This window comes from Amphiprion ocellaris, chromosome 14 (genome assembly GCF_022539595.1).
Source record: "Amphiprion ocellaris isolate individual 3 ecotype Okinawa chromosome 14, ASM2253959v1, whole genome shotgun sequence".
NCBI classification, from domain to species: Eukaryota; Metazoa; Chordata; class Actinopteri; family Pomacentridae; genus Amphiprion; species Amphiprion ocellaris.
The window spans coordinates 19,068,572-19,086,098 of record NC_072779.1 but is presented as its reverse complement, the minus strand read 5'-3'; the positions used below and the strand labels follow the sequence as shown (position 1 = coordinate 19,086,098).

General features: G+C 39.4%; 1 protein-coding gene across 1 annotated transcript; it reads right to left on the bottom strand.

Annotated features, from left to right (window-relative positions):
- Window positions 1-1,419: 1,419 nt before the first annotated feature.
- Window positions 1,420-15,836, bottom strand: cnih2 (cornichon family AMPA receptor auxiliary protein 2). The gene is made up of 6 exons (XM_035951036.2): window positions 14,260-15,836; window positions 12,136-12,204; window positions 8,298-8,345; window positions 6,072-6,184; window positions 5,851-5,994; window positions 1,420-5,707 (listed from the first exon to the last, which is right to left on the bottom strand). Exons 1-6 carry the CDS (start codon window positions 14,338-14,340, stop codon window positions 5,680-5,682), a joined length of 483 nt encoding a protein of 160 aa, XP_035806929.1. The 5' UTR covers window positions 14,341-15,836; the 3' UTR covers window positions 1,420-5,679.
- Between the last annotated feature and the right edge of the window lie 1,691 nt (window positions 15,837-17,527).

The window sequence follows — 17,527 nt, the reverse complement described above, 5'->3', positions numbered from 1 at the left end:
GTGTGCGTACTTGTACTTACAAAGTGCATCACACCACCAGCATGTACTTACGGTTTCCCTGCGTGACCATGCAGCCATAATATGCAACAGCCCAGAGTCTCTTGCATAATAATAAATGAGCACAATATGCGCCTGTGTGTGCATGTGTGTTTGTGCATGCACCTCTGCGTGTGCGCGCTTTTGCCAATTGTGTATGCCAAGCGTGACGTTTCAAGCCCATCAGTTGTAGCCAGTTTCCATGGCAACATCTCTGTGTGAGAGCACAGACGTAGGAGAGAGGGGAAAGGAGTTGAGACAATTATCATGGTGGAGGGTGCTGAAAAAGGAAGAGCCCGGGATGATGAGTGTGAAACAGTGTGAACCGTGGGATGAGACAGAAACAGATGCATGTGTTGCGAGTGAGCAAGCGTTTGTGTGTGCGTGCACGTTGCTGTGTGTGCGTCCGTTTCCTGGGGTAAGCAGGTGTCAAGCATACAAGAACCGAGACTGTGGTTGTCATGACTACATGCATGAAACTGTTATATACAGAATGAACTGGGTGAAATACGGCATTTTTAAATGTACTGTGAGAGAAGCAGAGCTGCCAGGCATGTGCACCAACTTCTATTGGATTTTTCTATGTTTTGAGTGAGAGCCTCAGAGTGAGTCAACAGGAATTTCTAATACAATTTAGTTTCCATGGTGACAGCGGGGAATGATATGTCCTTTTCAAACAGAGGGAAAAGGCCAGCTTGAAGCCTCGTTGTTTCTCTGTTTTCGGTCTGAATCATTGTTTAGACAAGTGATAACCTGGCAAACCTTACAGACCCGACAAATGAGTCCCAGAGTCGGCTTAGACACACACTCAGCATTTTGTGTTTGTTTTTTTCTCTCCATGTGAAATCAGAAGAAACGAAACTGTCAGAATTTTTAAAAATGTTTTATAGCTGCAGTGACATTTTCATCAGTGATGTCTTTCTGTGGAGAGGAACTCTGTCAGCTTAGTTTTGTCAGGCAGTCTAATAGGCATCCTGTGCTCTATAATTTGAAATGTTAGTATTCTGGAGGTACAGACTTTAATGAAAGCCTATCATCCTCTCTTTGCTGTCTCTCTAGTAGAAGCTTTTTCCACGTCAGCCAAGCATTTTCATAGATTTTGGTTATTCTGGTGCCTTTCAAGAGGTTGTGTGAATGTCTCTGGAACCACTTCTAAATGCAGCTGTTTTTCGACAGCTTTCGATGTGGCAGTTAGTCTTCCATTCCCCCGTCTAATGCACCACTCAGTGTCCTCGCTTATGAATTCCCCTCATCATCCTCTGAATTATATTTTTCTCCTCTAGTACATCTCTGGTGTTGGCAGAGCATCATGTCTGCAGAACTCCTCACAGATGGGCAAATTGCTGACCCTCAGCGCGACAGGAAATAAGAGACACGGACATGAACATTTTGGCATTACTGTTTTATTAGAATACGGCATGTGAATAGCTGTCCATCATAGTGTAACCTAATAAATATAAAGTAATCCACCAAATTTACTGTAGCGTACGTCGATGAGAAATGTATAAAAGACAGATACAAATAGATATACTTAAATACAATTTTCTAAAATGCTTTGTTTAGAGCAACTACAGAATGACATTCAACCAAGCTGTATTTCTCCTCCTTTCCTTGTGTTCCTGTGCTTTAATAGTGATTGTCCAGACTCAACACACTCACATTGTTGGCAGAGTTTTGAGGTCTAGGTGTCCTGTGATTACTTTCATGGGAACAGCGTTTGGCACAACATGTACTGTCTACTGCATGTCTTCAGAAATACTGACAGCCTATTAAAGTGGTATCAGGTGTTGAAATTCAAATTTTGAGATGCTCTCCTAATGGGATGGATTATGACTGACACTGCATGTACACAAGTGTATATGAGGTGAAGCCCTACCACAGAAGAGGTAGGTTCAATATGTATATACAGAGTCAGCCAAAATAATGTATACACACATCAGGAAAAGAAAAACTTGCATAAATATTTAATTTGTATAAATACTTTTACACATATAGATGCCTCTTTCGCAGTTTGATCAAATTACGATAACTCTGTGTCCTGTTGTACGACCCAACAGATGGCATTACCCTCATGAATGTAGCATCAACAAGTGACGTCTACAACACAACAGAAAAGTCTGGAAGCCAATGACCACCACTTCAGCACCTCTTGTAATTGTAGAGGCCAAAGGTAACTTGTATTAATCTTGTGATTTCTGAATAAATTTGATATTGAAATATTTATGCACATTTTTCTTTTCCTGATGTATGTATGCATTATTTTGGCTGACTCTGTATGTATATATTTGGCCTTTTAGCCTTTAGCCTTTATTATATATAGGACAGTGGCGAGAGAGACAGGAAACGTGGGTAGACGAGTGGGGAAATGACACGCAGTAAATGGCCATGGAACCCATTAAACCCATGACCGCTGTGTCAGGGACTATAGGACCTGTTTATGGGTCGCCCACTCAGCCAGCTGAGCTATCTGGGCATTCTGGTATTGTATATTTTTAATATGTCAGTAGATTCTGTGAAAAGACAGAAACCAACACAGCATCGATCCCCGCTTACCAAAGCCTAACATATATTATGCGTCCATGCCAAAGAGCTCCATTGTTGTCCAGAAACTATTAAAAGCACATTAGTAAGCCCGGCTGTAGCACTGGATAGCATGTGTCTTCATAATGATGAACATGCAGACTGCGTTTATTTGAAACACTGCCACAGACACAGTCCTGCTGTCATAAAAACTGCTCCTATAAAATGTATATTTATCCGCTGCTTAAAGTAGTCCTGATGAAATGCAATATTTATTCCTGTTTGAGAGATATTTTTCTAAAAAACCAATGATGCCGATCGGTTTTGGAAAGTAATTTAACCTTTTTTTCTTTTTCTTTTTTTTTTTTTAAATAAAAAAAAAATCAAAGAACATTTTTGTGAAATGTTTTTGAAAAATTACATCTTTACAACTAATGCCCTCAAGCCTGAGTGCAACAGACAAGTTTAAGAAGTCAGAACAGATCAACATGCACAATAATGCATTGGTTTTTGTCTTTTCCTGGGATTTTTTGACAGTCACTACAATATAACACTACGCAGTCCACTTTGTATGTTATCATATCATTCAACAGACATTATCAGAGCACATCATTCCCACACATACAGTCAGATATGGACCTTTTCAGCCCATTTAATGGAAGTGTGACCACAATTTAGCATGTAAAGGAGGAACAATAGTCCACATGTACAGGTTGGAGGGTATGGAGGAGGTAGAAGTCAGCGGATATTCCTCCAGGAGACTTCACATCCCGTTGTGGTCCAGAATTACAGTTTTATTTTTTGACTTTGGTCAGGCTTTGACTTTAACTTTCACTGCTGTTTTACAGTCAGTGTATGTTTAAGTTTAGGTACCAAAATTTCTTGGATAAGTTTAGAGAAATTCTTGGTTTGGAATAAAATATACCATAAACCAACCTTAGTAGGGTTATTTTCTCTTTAGCAGTGATCAGAATGGATGATAACAAGTCTACTGAGCCTACTAAAGAGGGGCGGACATCCCTACTATCCCATATGTATTGGACTGAAGTGTGCAGATAATGGGCATTTAATGGACTGATAACATTGGAATGGTAGCCTCAGCCTTTATACTGGTTCTGGTATTAAAGTTAATTTTGTGTTATTAATATTGTATGTCTCTTGGCACCATTGAAAATTAGAGTTGTGCCTGAATGTGTTTCTTGAAGTTTGAAAATAAATTAATCAAGAAATAAATAGAAAGAAAATCTGCATCCTCATGTGCAATTAAAATGTACATGACCGTAATGTGTACTGCAATATAATACAGTGTGTTCTGTGTGAAAGTTTCTAGAAGTGATTTGGTCAGTGGCTGTCATGAATCAGTGATTTTCATGTAAGCTCATGCTAATGTTTAAATTTTAACAGTAACTCCTGTCACATAATTAGAAGCTACTTCAATAGGCTGCAGTACTCGAGACGTTTGTTATGTAATTGAGCCGCACATTTCAACCATCGGACATGTCATCACCACCATTTACTACACGTTGAGTCGCCGTATGACAACATCACAGTTTGTTCTGAGCCCTCAAGAGTTTCTGGTCTTCTACTGACATCACACACTCGAACCGTCACTTATCTACAAATAGATCAAACTAATGGACACGTGACAGCAAAGGCAGCACCATCTGAGGAAAGGCTTTGCTGTTTACACATCTTGGTCATCAGCGACATCAGTGTCTTAGGTCTGTCCCTTCTCAAACTGTATGATTGTAGATGCACTGAGATGACATCACTGTCTTTACACTTCTCAAAAGACTTAAACATTGTCATACAGTCATTGTTGTCTCATCTGCCACTTGCGTCCCACTCACAGTTATTACAAATACTGAATAACATTTCATCGATATGTCTCATGAATCGTATTACATTGCTAGTTTGCTGTTGTTAATTGCTTTTTGTACATGAGATTACTATCTTCTACCTCGGATCAGAAAAAAGTTGCTGTGCTAAAATGACTATAGTATAGATGCAGATGAGTAAGAGTAAACTTCACTGATAATAGGAATAAGGCGCTCCCTGCACACTAAAAATACAACAGAACTAAGTTTTTTCCTTTTTTTTCCAAGGAAAAACACTGTGCCAAAAGTGTGTTAAAGAAAGTCAAATTAAAGGCAAGGCCACAGTAAGAGGCTCCACTTTGTAAGCTCATTTTCTGTCTACTTGCCCAAAGTGACTTTTTTTAAAATTTAGCACAATGTTTTTCAGGTATAAACTTTTGGCATTATATGTCTGAGCATAAAGCTCTTTGGAAAGCATGAACCTAGCATGTAGCATCACAGCTATGGACATACCTGTTGTGAATGCACACTGCAAGCATTGACCCTCAAAGTCAAACTTAGGAATAATTCCTTGCTATTTTTTTTTTTTAAATACAGCATTATATCTGACTTTGCGTCTGGAAGAGGCAGCATCAGGCAAATGTTTAATTGGTCTGTGCTTTATCTCCATCCATCCTGGTTAAAAGCATCTGCACTCACACCGACTCGTTATTTTCCTTACTGGGCCTTCTGCGTTTCTTACAGTATTTTAAAGTTCTCCTGCACAATTTAACCTTTTTCTTACAGTTTAATGCACCTGTCACACAATCAAAGCAAACAGTTTGATATCAGAGGTGTCTTAAATCTGTGGAATAATACCAAAACAATCCTGCTTTTAGTACATTGTCAAAGTCAAAGAGTACAGACGTATTATTTTGTTTTCCAGCCCCAGAGTGTTTGGAAATTCACAGTGACTTCAGCGACTGGATTAGTAAGAGCAGCATGGGGAAAATCCAGCCCTTCAGAAATATTGTTAAATGGTGTAACGGGTCAAAGGCAACACAAACACCTTCTTTCTGATTCATTTCAATGCTTCGAATGTTGTCCGACAGCAGTATCTGGGATAAAACGATACAGTCGAATGGAGCAACACCTTTACGTTCACATTCAATTAGATTGGTCCTCTTGTTTTGTCCGAGGTTAGACTGCCAAAACCAAAGCCAGATAAAGTCAGGATACATGGAGAGAAGAACAGTTTATGTCTCCATTTGCTCCTTTCTGTCTTTCTTACAGATACTTCCTTTTATTTCTTCAGATCTCCTGTGTGTTAGAAGCTCACCAAGGCGTAGACCATACTACAGCAAGAAATAAAAGTGCAACGGATGACAAAACAGGAAGAAAATAGTGACTGTACAAGTTCCTATGTCTGAACAAATCTGGCATCACTGAAGCACAATCAAGACACAGCGTACAGAAAACATTGTGATTTGTTTCCTACCTGTAGAGATAATAGAAGAAAGAGAGCAGATAAAAGCCCAGCTTACACCAGGACTCCTTCTGACAGTAGTTGAGAATGTCGGCATTCATCACGCTGACAGGATCGTACATAACCTCTGATCCGTCAGCCGGCCGATGAAAGAACCTGAAAAAGTAGAAAGTTTGGCTCACTCACCCTCAGGACCAACACAAGCTAGTCAGACATCTGTTATGGGACCGTACCTCCACAGATGGTAGAAGAGCAGCGGGATATTTAGGCCAAGTGTGACCCACTCTCCAGCACACATGAACATCAGGCAGAAGAGCCCATGGATGGAGTACTCGGGTACCACCAGCTAACCGGAGCAGACACAGGGAATCAGTTACAGCTCTGCATGTTATACTAAAAAACTGCAGTGTGGAAATTATCACACTGCAACATCTCTTCAGAAAAAAATATTCGTTGCGTGATGTGATGGAACTAGAGTCTACGAAACCAAAAACACAGTGCGATGCAAACACTTTCACACAAAAGGTGTTAATGCTACTCAAGACTTGCTGCTGCTACAAGTGCAATTACAGTTTCAAACACATGCACACTGGTTTACGTTAGTAGAGGTTGCTGTAATTTGACAAAGCTAGCTTGCTTCAGAGCTCTGAAGTGCTGCCCACATCTCAGATTTTTTTTATTATTCAAACAGGTCTGGTGTCATGCTCATGTTCAGCCGTTTACCCGGTTGTAAAAAGGTTTGAGATGATCAATTTTGTTGGTGGGATTAGGGATCATCATGTGCCAAAGCCAGAAAAACAGCCACAAAGGGGATACAGTCACAATGAATAAAATTGTTCTAAACAAGTGATAAGTTATTTTCTGATTATTCAGTTGCAGCTTGCACAAGCTATTCACAAGTACAGATAATTATCACCATCTAGAAGGTGATTGCTAAGCAGGTAGTACACTGTCATTTTTCAGACCTTTTTGTCTGAAAACAGCTGCCTGTGTCAGCCAAAGACTGTGCTATGAGGCATTGAGAATGAACCCAAACAGTAGGGTTGGGGCCAGAATACCAAAACAATGAGCTAGAAGACACTATAAAACTGTACAGAGATGATTGCATGTCCAGTCTGTTGATAGTCTGTGAATTTGTTTCTCAGGGCAAGACCTTTAAAGTACAAGTACCAATTTGATCAACTATTTTTATTGCTAGTTATAGCTTCAAGTAAATAACAACTGTTAAATAGATGCATTTTCTTGTTTGACATGACAACCCGTACTTGCTCCCATCAACCTTTACTAGATTCTCTATGTCAAATTAATATTTTGTTCATTGATACTGATTGGTTACAGAGAAATGTCCCTGCAGGCTGATTTGGCCTTAACAATAGACTGTATATAAAAGATGGACATAGTGACTGTGACATCAACAATAGGTTTGTGGACTCCTAATCTGATGCCTCAGATTAGGAATTTGTCCATTGCACCTTGGTTTGGAAACTAAATGTAATGAGCAAGAGTTGAATACATTCGTAACCTGTCAGTCAGAGGGCAGCCACACTCAAAAGCACACCCTGCTTTAGCATCTATTTTAAGTAAGTAATTAACTAAATAATTTACCAAAGAATACCATGCTGTATTAAAGGAGGCTGACATGAAAGGCTGAAACCATAAACTCATGAGGAAAATATTTACTGAGGAAACAAATCAAGTTAGAAGCAGCGTGAGTTTCTTAAAGATTTCTGTACAATCTGACCTGTTTTTATAACCAGAGCTGTCGACCTCTGCTGGCCGTTAGAAGGAATGCAGGTTTAAGGCGCTTCACTTTTCAAAACTAGAGGCTACGTTTGTCTTTTATATACAGTCTATGGCATGAATATAACATCATACTGCTTATTAGAAAGTCAAAAATATAAGTCAAAATAGTCTGATTAGTTCTATGATTGAGTAGATAAAGCTGTCAAAGATCTGCAAGTCATTAGCTTCATACAGGTAAAACACATAAAAATAATAAGCTTAATTTCACTAACAGAGTAGCAAAATTTTCATTCAATCATAGCAGCATTTATCATTTTACAGAAGAAAGACACAGCTGTCAGTATGAACCCAGTGCTGTCTTACCGCTTCAATTTAAGCTTTTGTTGTAATTTTTTTTTTTTTATGGATCTAAAAATGACTTCCCCAGCATGCAGGCTCTCAGGAACACAGAGTTCCTTTTTAAAAGCCTTAGAATGTGAAAGAAAAAAAAGAAATTCTGAAAACATACGTAAAACCTTAACTGTGTCAGTGTTCTTCATCAGTGTGTGTGTGCAGAGTGGTAATGGTAGGTTGTGGGAATGACATGGTGACATGGGAAATGAATCAGTGTGCATCATGGTCCTCACAATGGTTAGAGAGACAAATGGCCATGGCTGTCTGAAGCCCCTCTATTTTAGTCATCCACCATCAGCAGGTGAAAAACAAGTATTACTCACTCTGCGAAGCAGGTTGCAGATTCTTTCAATGTTGAGAATTCGTTCCCTCTGTGGAGAGGATATAAAGAAAACCTGGTCAATAGTCTGCAAATTTCTTCTTCCTTTGTACCTGCAGTGCCTAGCCATGAAAACTGTCTCAAGGCAGAAACAATGCATCCTTTTAGTGTGTAGAGAATTCTTTTTCGAAGGATTTCATTTTAGTTAGACAGTTTAGTTCAATGCAAAACATAGACCTGATCTTCAGTTCTAAATGTAGATTCCTATTAAGTGTTGTGGATATAGCAAAGATGCATATGTCTGTACATTACATTCGATTCCCATTAAAGTAGACCAAACAACTGATAATAAATAACAATAAATATTTAACTGACCAACCAGCTGCTTTTTGAAAATCTCAAACTCTTGTGCTGTTTTGCATTACACATCTAAAATGATTTTTTCATTCATCCAACAACAGCATGAAGCCGCATGAATGACTGATTAATGGCGCATTGTTGAGACGCCCTGACTGATTGCATTCATCAGTACAAAAACACAACAGACACATTTCAGGGACAAAGAACCATGATGGGCACAGACCTTTTCACTTTGTCTTGTAAAACTAACAGCTTTGAGTCTCCTGTGAGCCATCAGAGAGGCTTCTATTATCAGTTTGGAAATGAAAGTCATCCATCTCTCTCTGCATCGACTAGCCAGCAGCAGTGATGTTTTATTTGGTTGTCCATTGACTGGAAAGCAAGGCAAATGAACTGTTTTACTCTTGTTTATTCACGCAGATTACTCTGTTTTTATTACCAGGCTCAGAGCACAGGCAAAGTAGCAATGGTTAAGTAATTAACTGATGGATTGCTAATTTGTTTTGCTTCATTTATTTTGTGAAACAAAATATATCAAGTAGATAAGCAGTGTGGGTCAGCTGTATGTCAAGTGGTTTGCCTAATCCTCCAGCATCGCCCCACTAATAGTTTCCTAATTCTCTCCTTGTTACCGACAGTGACTAAGTCTTTCTTTGCTGTTCCTGAATGGAGAAATCAGACAGGATCATTTTTTTTTAAAGCTGTGATAGGCAGTGATTCTTTTGGTGTGATTGGGTAAAAACTCCTACCCTTTCAACATATTGAAACTAAACCTCTGCACCTTCTCCCCACACAATGTTTAGAAAATGCAAAATGAGATGGAAGATTTCAGCCAATCACACGGGTTTCAATGAGTATAAATAACAAGTCCATGGTACCGAAAGGACGTTGTGGCACAATGGGTTACGTGGAGACTTTCACTTGGGAGATCAGGGCTGAAATGTTTATTTTTAAGCTTATTTGAATTGCATACTCATCTGGTGGGAGGAGCTTAGAATCGATAAAGAAGAGCTGCAGAAGGATGGCAACATCATGTAATGTAATTCTCACTGGGGTTTTTTGTTGATGTTTGCTGTCTGTTTTGTTAATGTTGTTTGTTTGTTGTTTTTCCCAGAAATCTGCCTACTGCAGCTTTAAATCTCTTCACAAATGAAATTAAAAATTTTTCTCTTAACATGTGAATAATTGTTGTATTTATTTTAAAATATTTTACCTTTTTTACAATTTTAGTTCTGGTCGTCATGAACTGTGTAACATATTTTTTGATTTTGTTTTTGAATATTTATTCATAAAACCATTAGTATCAGTACCACTATTATTATTATTATTATTATTATTATTATTATTATTATTATTATTATTATTATTATTATTATTATTATTATTATCACCAGTGAACCACACTTTGACCTGATTGTGCGTTTTGCCCGGAATCTACTGCCAGACACCTCCTATCCAGTCTTACTTTTTAAATTTGGTCTGTGTAATTTTTTCTTTTGTGCAAATCATCCTTCCAAAATACCGAACTTTAAAACGTAAAAATCACAGTGCTGGACCTTCCAGCTAAGCTACGACATTTTGTTATTGCATTTTTTAAACTGTTGCGCTCCACAGAATTTCTAACCTGAGGTGGCCTAGTTTGTATCAGGTTATCCAGTTTATCTGAATATTTTATGGTTCTGATAAAGAAACATGAGATATTTAGAGATATTTAACAGCATGCAGAAGAAATGAAAGGACAACAATTGCATGACAGAAAGTTTTCTAGTTTGATTGGTAATTTACTCAAGTGATTATTGTCAAAGGGTAAAATGACTGATTTAGGTGTCAGTCTGCCTTGTAATTTTTCAACAGCGGCTAATTTTAAAGAAGGCTGGAAATGAAAGAAATGTCAAGAGCAAGACTTGGGTGATTTGTTATTTCATGGACAAAAGAATAATTCTGCAGCCACTTGACATGGCACAGCTCTTAATGGGCTGATTCACCTTTCAAAGCATTTCAAGGGGAAATAATTCAACATTACAGTCACTTTCGGTCAATCAGCCAATCACGGTGGTTCCTGCTGGTCCTTTGAGACTGGAACTGTGATTAATGGATGGATACACAAACCTGATTTGGAAACACACGTTTAAACTCTGTCTTGTTGTCTTTACTGCTGACAAATATTTGCTGCTTTGGTCCTTTTTGTTCACGTCGTCAGTTGGGTGAACACGCTTTGCTCTCTGCTAACATCAGAAATAATTGCTGTTTATTTTTTTCCGAGGCTGCTGCCATGTAATTCGCCTTGTGTTTGTGCAGCTTATTGATTTTGGGAGAGACTGGCAGTGTAGCATCTTGCGTATCGTGTTATTTCTGCACACAGCTGACATGTTGACATCAGTTGAGATGACATGTTTAGACTGTCATCTTACAGTCCGATGGAATGAAACTCCCAGGAGGAGCTTTAATACAAATCGCACCGCCGTGAAGCTTGTAATGTTCGCAGGCTGCTGACGTCTTATGAGAGACAAAGCTGCTCTCTGTCTTTGTCTGAGGGGAAAAATAGCAGAGCTGCTGTACTGTGTTTTGATTGCATTGTACTTTACAGGTGTTGCAGTTATTGTGTCCACCCCCTGTAGCTGGCATGCCTCCACACTCCCACAGTCTGTTTTCACAGTTTCCTCTCCCACTCCTCATCACTCTCACTTTGCAGTTCAGATACAGGTTCACAGAACATTAGCTAACTTGTAAAAAAGACGTTCACGACTGCTGTTAATAATGACGCTCACTATTGACTCATGACAACGTTAACTATTTTTTTAAGTCTACATGCTGTATGCAGGCAACCTGGTAAGAAAAGAAAACATTTGGATCAATTGTTGTTTTGCTGTAAGCCTGCCATGCTGAATTTACAAGCATGACTCAAGTGAATAAGTTTGTTCTCGTCACAGCGAGGAGAAGCTTTCAATCTGCACTTCTATTGTGGCGACAGCACGGCATCTCATTGTAGAAACGGTGGCCTCATTTGCATGAATCTCTTCAATTGATTAAGCCGACGTCTTCATAGAAGGTTGATTGCTTTAATCTGCATACAAATGAGTGCTCAAAGAAACGCTGTCTGGGTGCTACTGTTGATATCACCTGGAAGCTGGGATTAGAGGAAAGCAGTGCAAATATTTGATGTTGAAAAATTGACTGACTGACAAATGGTAGCTGAATTAAACATCTGACAGGTACATAAAATGATGGCTGCTTTCTTGATGATTGCAAACAGTGAAAACCAGCGTGCTGTGGTATACTGTGTATACTGCTTTGTAAAAATGTGAAATATTAACTGAGAATTTAATATGCAGCTTTGTTGGAGAGAAACCCTCGATTTGTTCTCTGCCATTTCCTGTGTAGGCTGCTGAATGTTCTTGTTGAATCAGAAAAGAAGGGATTTCTCCGTGTGCACAGTGAAGGTTTGATGACTCTTGAAAGAAGTAAAACAGCAGGGTTCTTACCGCTCTGGTGGGATTGCTCTGATCAATGGGGTTTTTGAAGTCTGTGCGAAGCTCATCAAATGCAATGATCTGAAAAATAATGGACATGTGTGAGCTCTTTCCACTTAGCTACGTCCACATAGTGTAACTGTAATGTGCGTGTAGCAGGTCGATACAGCTGATGGCAACACTCTCCACATCCTGTACAGCTGCAGCCACATTGTTCACTTTGCCTGAGCACAAATGGTGGTTTAATGGTGAATGTGTGCATACATAATTAGTTAGAGCATAGCTTTTTATCCTGTTTGAGAGCTCCAGTTGTTTTTACGTTTGTTATATTAGAGATTATTATTTATTACTACTGAAAGAACAAAAATGGCCCCAAAAACAATCTGATTTATCACTCATTTGTTATCAGTTTTAGCCTTATTTGTAGATTTTTATCTTTTCCAAATTATAAGCCTCCACTCAGCAAGCTCCAAACAGAATATTAACACAGACGCAGATGGCTTTTTTTTTCTTTTTGAATGACAATTACAATTTTTCTGGCAGGATTAAAACAATCGTCACAAGTTATGCTTTGGAAAGTTAAAAATGTAATAACTTGCATGAATTAAAATGAATGCTTTGTTGAGTTTGTATTTAAGAGGATTGTAATATGCTGGAAGACTATATAAAATCTAATTGGGTTTCTGTGCTCTTCAAAATATTATAAATTGGGAACACTGCAGGGAGAACAAATGCTATTGTTCAGATGTGACATGCTGATAGCTCAACTGCTGCTCACTGTGAGGCGAGGATGACAATTTCCCTCAGCAGCTCCCTGATTAATAGCTCAATAAAAATACTAATAATTCTACGTGTAAAGGCCACCTGCTGTGTTTGTCATCAGCGTAGCTTTTAAATAGCGGAGCTTCACTTTGATGGCTCATTGAAAAGCAATAACAAACAGGCTTTATTTGCAGATACATTAGCATCAACAATGAATGATGACTTGAGAAAGAGAACACTTCTATCTGGCTGAAATAAAAGCAGTAATTTCCCCCCCGTATAAATCTATACGGCTCTCCCTCATCTTCTTTCACACTTAGCTCTGTTGTAAACAGATGCAGTTTCCATGGCGACATGGTGAGCCCCTGAGCGGGAACCATGGTTACTATAGCAGTGAACAAATGTTCCGATTGGTTGAGAGCTTCATATAGTTGGGGTGCTGTACCCGTGGGTGGAGGCAGACTGGGGGAAGGAGGGAACAAAATCATAGTTTGATGAGCGTTTCAGTCACATGGTCGAGTGCTGAGCCAGACACACGCTTCTCGCCGTCTCTTTCACACACAGACACACTGACTGACTCATATGTAGTCTCACCCACTTAGTCAATTGGTACGTTAGTCATTTCAAGTCTTATATTCATAATGATGCGTTCCGTATCGCATATTATTCCTGCCTCCGTGGAGCCAATGTTAAAGGGGAGAGATCAAAGCCTTGGTGTTTGTTGAGTCTGTGTTTGTGCAACCAGCGAACCGAGTGCACTGGTCTCCAGCGATATCTGTGCAAATTCCACTCAAAATGCCGCAGGCAGACAGATTCATAGCAGTCTGGCTGGGAGATTTATGATCGCTGTGCTTTGCCGCCTCCCTGCACTCATTACGTGCAGTTTGCTGAACCCTGAACACCTTGTTTGAGGAACTGTTTATTGTTAGAATATGGGATGGAGCCATCTGGAACCTCTCGTTTTGTTGGGTGTGAAAAGGTCAGATAGGCCCCAGTTAATTTTACTAACAGCACCAAGCGCTTAAAGTTACTGCATGCAAAACACATGAAAAAATGCACAAATTAAGACTCGCGCAATTCCGCGATGTTTCACCCACCTCAAAAATAATCATTTTCCAACCAATTATGTTTCTACAGTCTCATCTGGTGGCTTTTAAGGGGTCATTTGAAGAGTCAGTACAGTGGGAACATTTATGCATGCCATTACCTCCACAAGACCTGAGCGAGGTGTGTGTATGCTGTGTTCCTGTCAGCGTTGTACAACTGTGTGTAGGTGGATGTGTTTGTCTGCCTGTGTGGGATGATGGAGTGTGGACATTTACAGGTCCTAGATGTGCCCGTTTTAGTCTCGGTGTGTGCAGCGGTGCCACTCACCTGCCATATGACAAAGAAGATGAGCGCGGCGCACAGTACCAAGGTGAGCATGTAGCAGAAGGCCGCAAAGGTGAACGCCATGGCTGAGCTGGCCAGCCTGACAACCACACGGGTCGAGAGAGAGAAAGGGAATTTCCTCCCTGCTCTCCTCCTCTCTCTGGATACTGGTCACTCTGATCCTTCTTTAACTCTACCGGAGGTTGTTGTCTGATGCAAGCTGAGTCTAAACCTTCCAGGCAGGTAGAGCTCAGTTTCAGTAACAATCAACAATCAGCTCAAACTGTGGCTTCGCTGCTTCCACTCATGTCTCAGTTTTTGTGTGTCTAACAGCAGGACGGCTGCTTTCTGACTGCTGTGGATTTAGGAAGCGCTTATATGTCCGTTCACAGCCACAGTTGTCAGTTGTTGGCCCGGTGCTCCTCTTTTCAGTCTCTGACAGGCAAAATGTCTGTCTCCTCCTCCTCCCTGTAGTTTCTCTTTAGACAGAGCCTACACATCTTTTTTTTTCTTCTCACAGTAGCCACCAAGTGTCTGACTGACACACTGACAACAGAGGCACAGGATTCTTGCCGATACTAAGCGCAGTAAAAACACTGAGGATTATTGTCTACAATGGCTATGGCTTGTGATAGTTCAGTAGTTTGTTGTTTGTATGGCTTTCAGTTCATCTGTTGCTCTGAATCAAGAATCAAGAACACCATTAATGACGCATATTTCTAAGTCATATTTACCACGTCTGTAAACAAGCAGCTGGCAGGTTAGCTTTGAGTTATTATTTACAAAGACAGTCTGTACTTATTGTTATTACTAAACTGTCAATTCAGTGTATTGCTCTGCACGTTAGGCAGTTATATTCTGACAAAGCAAATTACTGGTTGCCCCTGGTGATTTTGCAAAGTAAAAGTATAAATCATTGAGGCAGAAAATATTCTAATCAGCTTTCAATTCAAAAGAGTATTTAACACATCCAAAAGGACTTACAAATACAAGATCAGAGCACAATATTGATGGTAGTTTCAGTTAGCATGGCTCAATATCTTGACTGACCTTAATATCGAGTAGAGAATACCTGTGTCTGGTGGGAGACGTGTCTGCCTCTGAACAGTCCACTCTGTCCTCGTCTCTGTCAGTTTGGGTCGGCACCATGTCAGAATTCTCTGCTTTGCATCTTTGTCTCAAACGCATCCCTCAGATTTCTCCAAAAACATTAAGACTTTTCTTTGCTGGCGTTCAGAGTAAAGGGTAAAAGTCAGGGGGAGGACAAAAAAGGGGGGAAATTTAACCAGAAAACTGCAGAATGTCTACATGTTGAGACGCATTTATGCTGATTTTGAAAACACTCCTGTTCTTAAGAGAAAAATCTCCACCGCCCTCAGGAGTCATAAGTTAATAAGTCCACCTTTCTGTCATCTCCCCCTGCTTTTTTTTGCCCTGCTTTGTTTCTTTCTCTCTTTGTTTCTTTCTTTCTAAAGTCCTCTCTCTTCTGATTCCTTCCAGAGATTTTTGAAAACAGACCTGAATGTGTTTCCTGAGTCTACTGTCTCTGGCTGTCTCTTCCTCTATTTCTTAGACTGCGAGAGAAATATTTCTGTCACGGTTGATGTTATAACGGTCGACCAATCGCATCGCTCTGCCTCCCTCCCTCTCTTATTTTCTCTCTCTCTCCTCCTCCTCCTCCTCCTCCTCTCTCTCCTCCTCGCTGTCTGTCACTCTCCCTCTCTCTTGCATTTATACATTTCCATAATCCGTCGTTCCCCAGAGACTGATGAGGGGGCAGGGCAGGCTGCAAATGTCTGCATCTCTCTCCTCCTATCAGCCCCTCTCACCACAGCCTTCACTCATCCATCACTCCATGAAATTTAGGTGTTTCTCGGAGGTTGTTGCTCTCAGTCATCTGTCACTCCCTGCCTCCGCTTTATTAGCATTCACTAATTTGTGCAATTTCACTTTTGTTCTTTTTTTTTTCTAACCTCAGCCTATTATCGAGCAGAGAAACCACTGGTGCCATCTGATGCACATTACAGCCACATGTTTGATTAAAAGCATCCAATGTAATCAAAATGCATTCACTGTGTCAATCTGTATATTTGACTGTGGCCTGACTATGTTTTCTGTGTAGGGATTGTAATGTAGTCCATGGTGAGATGAGCTCAAAAGCCCCTCACCAATAAACTGCTCATTATTTTTTTGAATGGATTATAAAATGGCTCTTTAAAATGATAGTTGAACGTATGACAGTATTTTCATAAAGTCGGATTGGCAACATTTAGCTAAGTACACAATCTTCTTAGTACCACTTGTAATGGCAGAAAATGGATACTTCACACATTGCTTTTAGCTAACTGTTGCTGCCATTTATGTTTTTAGCTGCCTTTTAAACTGTTTATCCAGACATTTTAGCTAATTATGTCAATTGTTAACTTGTGGCTGTTTCAATCTATTAGCCAGTGCTTTTAGTTAGCTATTGTCCAAACACTTGTATGGAGCATGTCAAGTGTTTATTTACTACTAGCAAGCTAGTGTTATAGATTTTTTAAATGTCTATCCATTACTTTTAGGTAACCTTTTAAACTATTTATCTATTACATATTTCAGACATTCACCCATTACTTTTAGCTAACTAACGTATTTTATCTACAGGCGATGTTAATCTGTCTGGACACTGTTGCTGTATTTCAACTCTGTACTTTTGGTGAACATGTCAACAGTTTATTTAATTTAGCCAACTATTATATTATTCAATTGTTATGCATTTTTCAAATGTTTATCCATTACTTTAGATTTATATTTTAACTATTTATCCACTATTTTAAGTTATTTCGCCCAGTCACTTTATGTTTAGCTCACTAGCTTCATTTGTACATATATAGTCCATGCTAATGTTACCGTGACAAGTTTGCTCTATTTTAACCATTTATTCACTTTCAGCTGATTAACTTTAGTTTCTTAGACTGTTTCCACTGTTGTTTAAAATAATTTTAAGCAAACTGTCTCAACTGTATTTTTTTTACGTAAGATTTCAGCTGTTTACTTTTAGCAAAGTAGTCATTGTAACTGCTTAGTCAGTTTAAAGACTAAGACTAATTTGTTGGATCAATCAAGCATCTATTTTGGGTAGACTCTTATTCATCATATACGGCCTCTGGGGCAAATCATACATAGCCATGACATTGATTTCAATTCATACATGGTAACACCCTGTTATATCCAATTCAGTTCAATTCAGTTTTATTTACATGTCGCCAATTCATGACATATGTCATCTCAT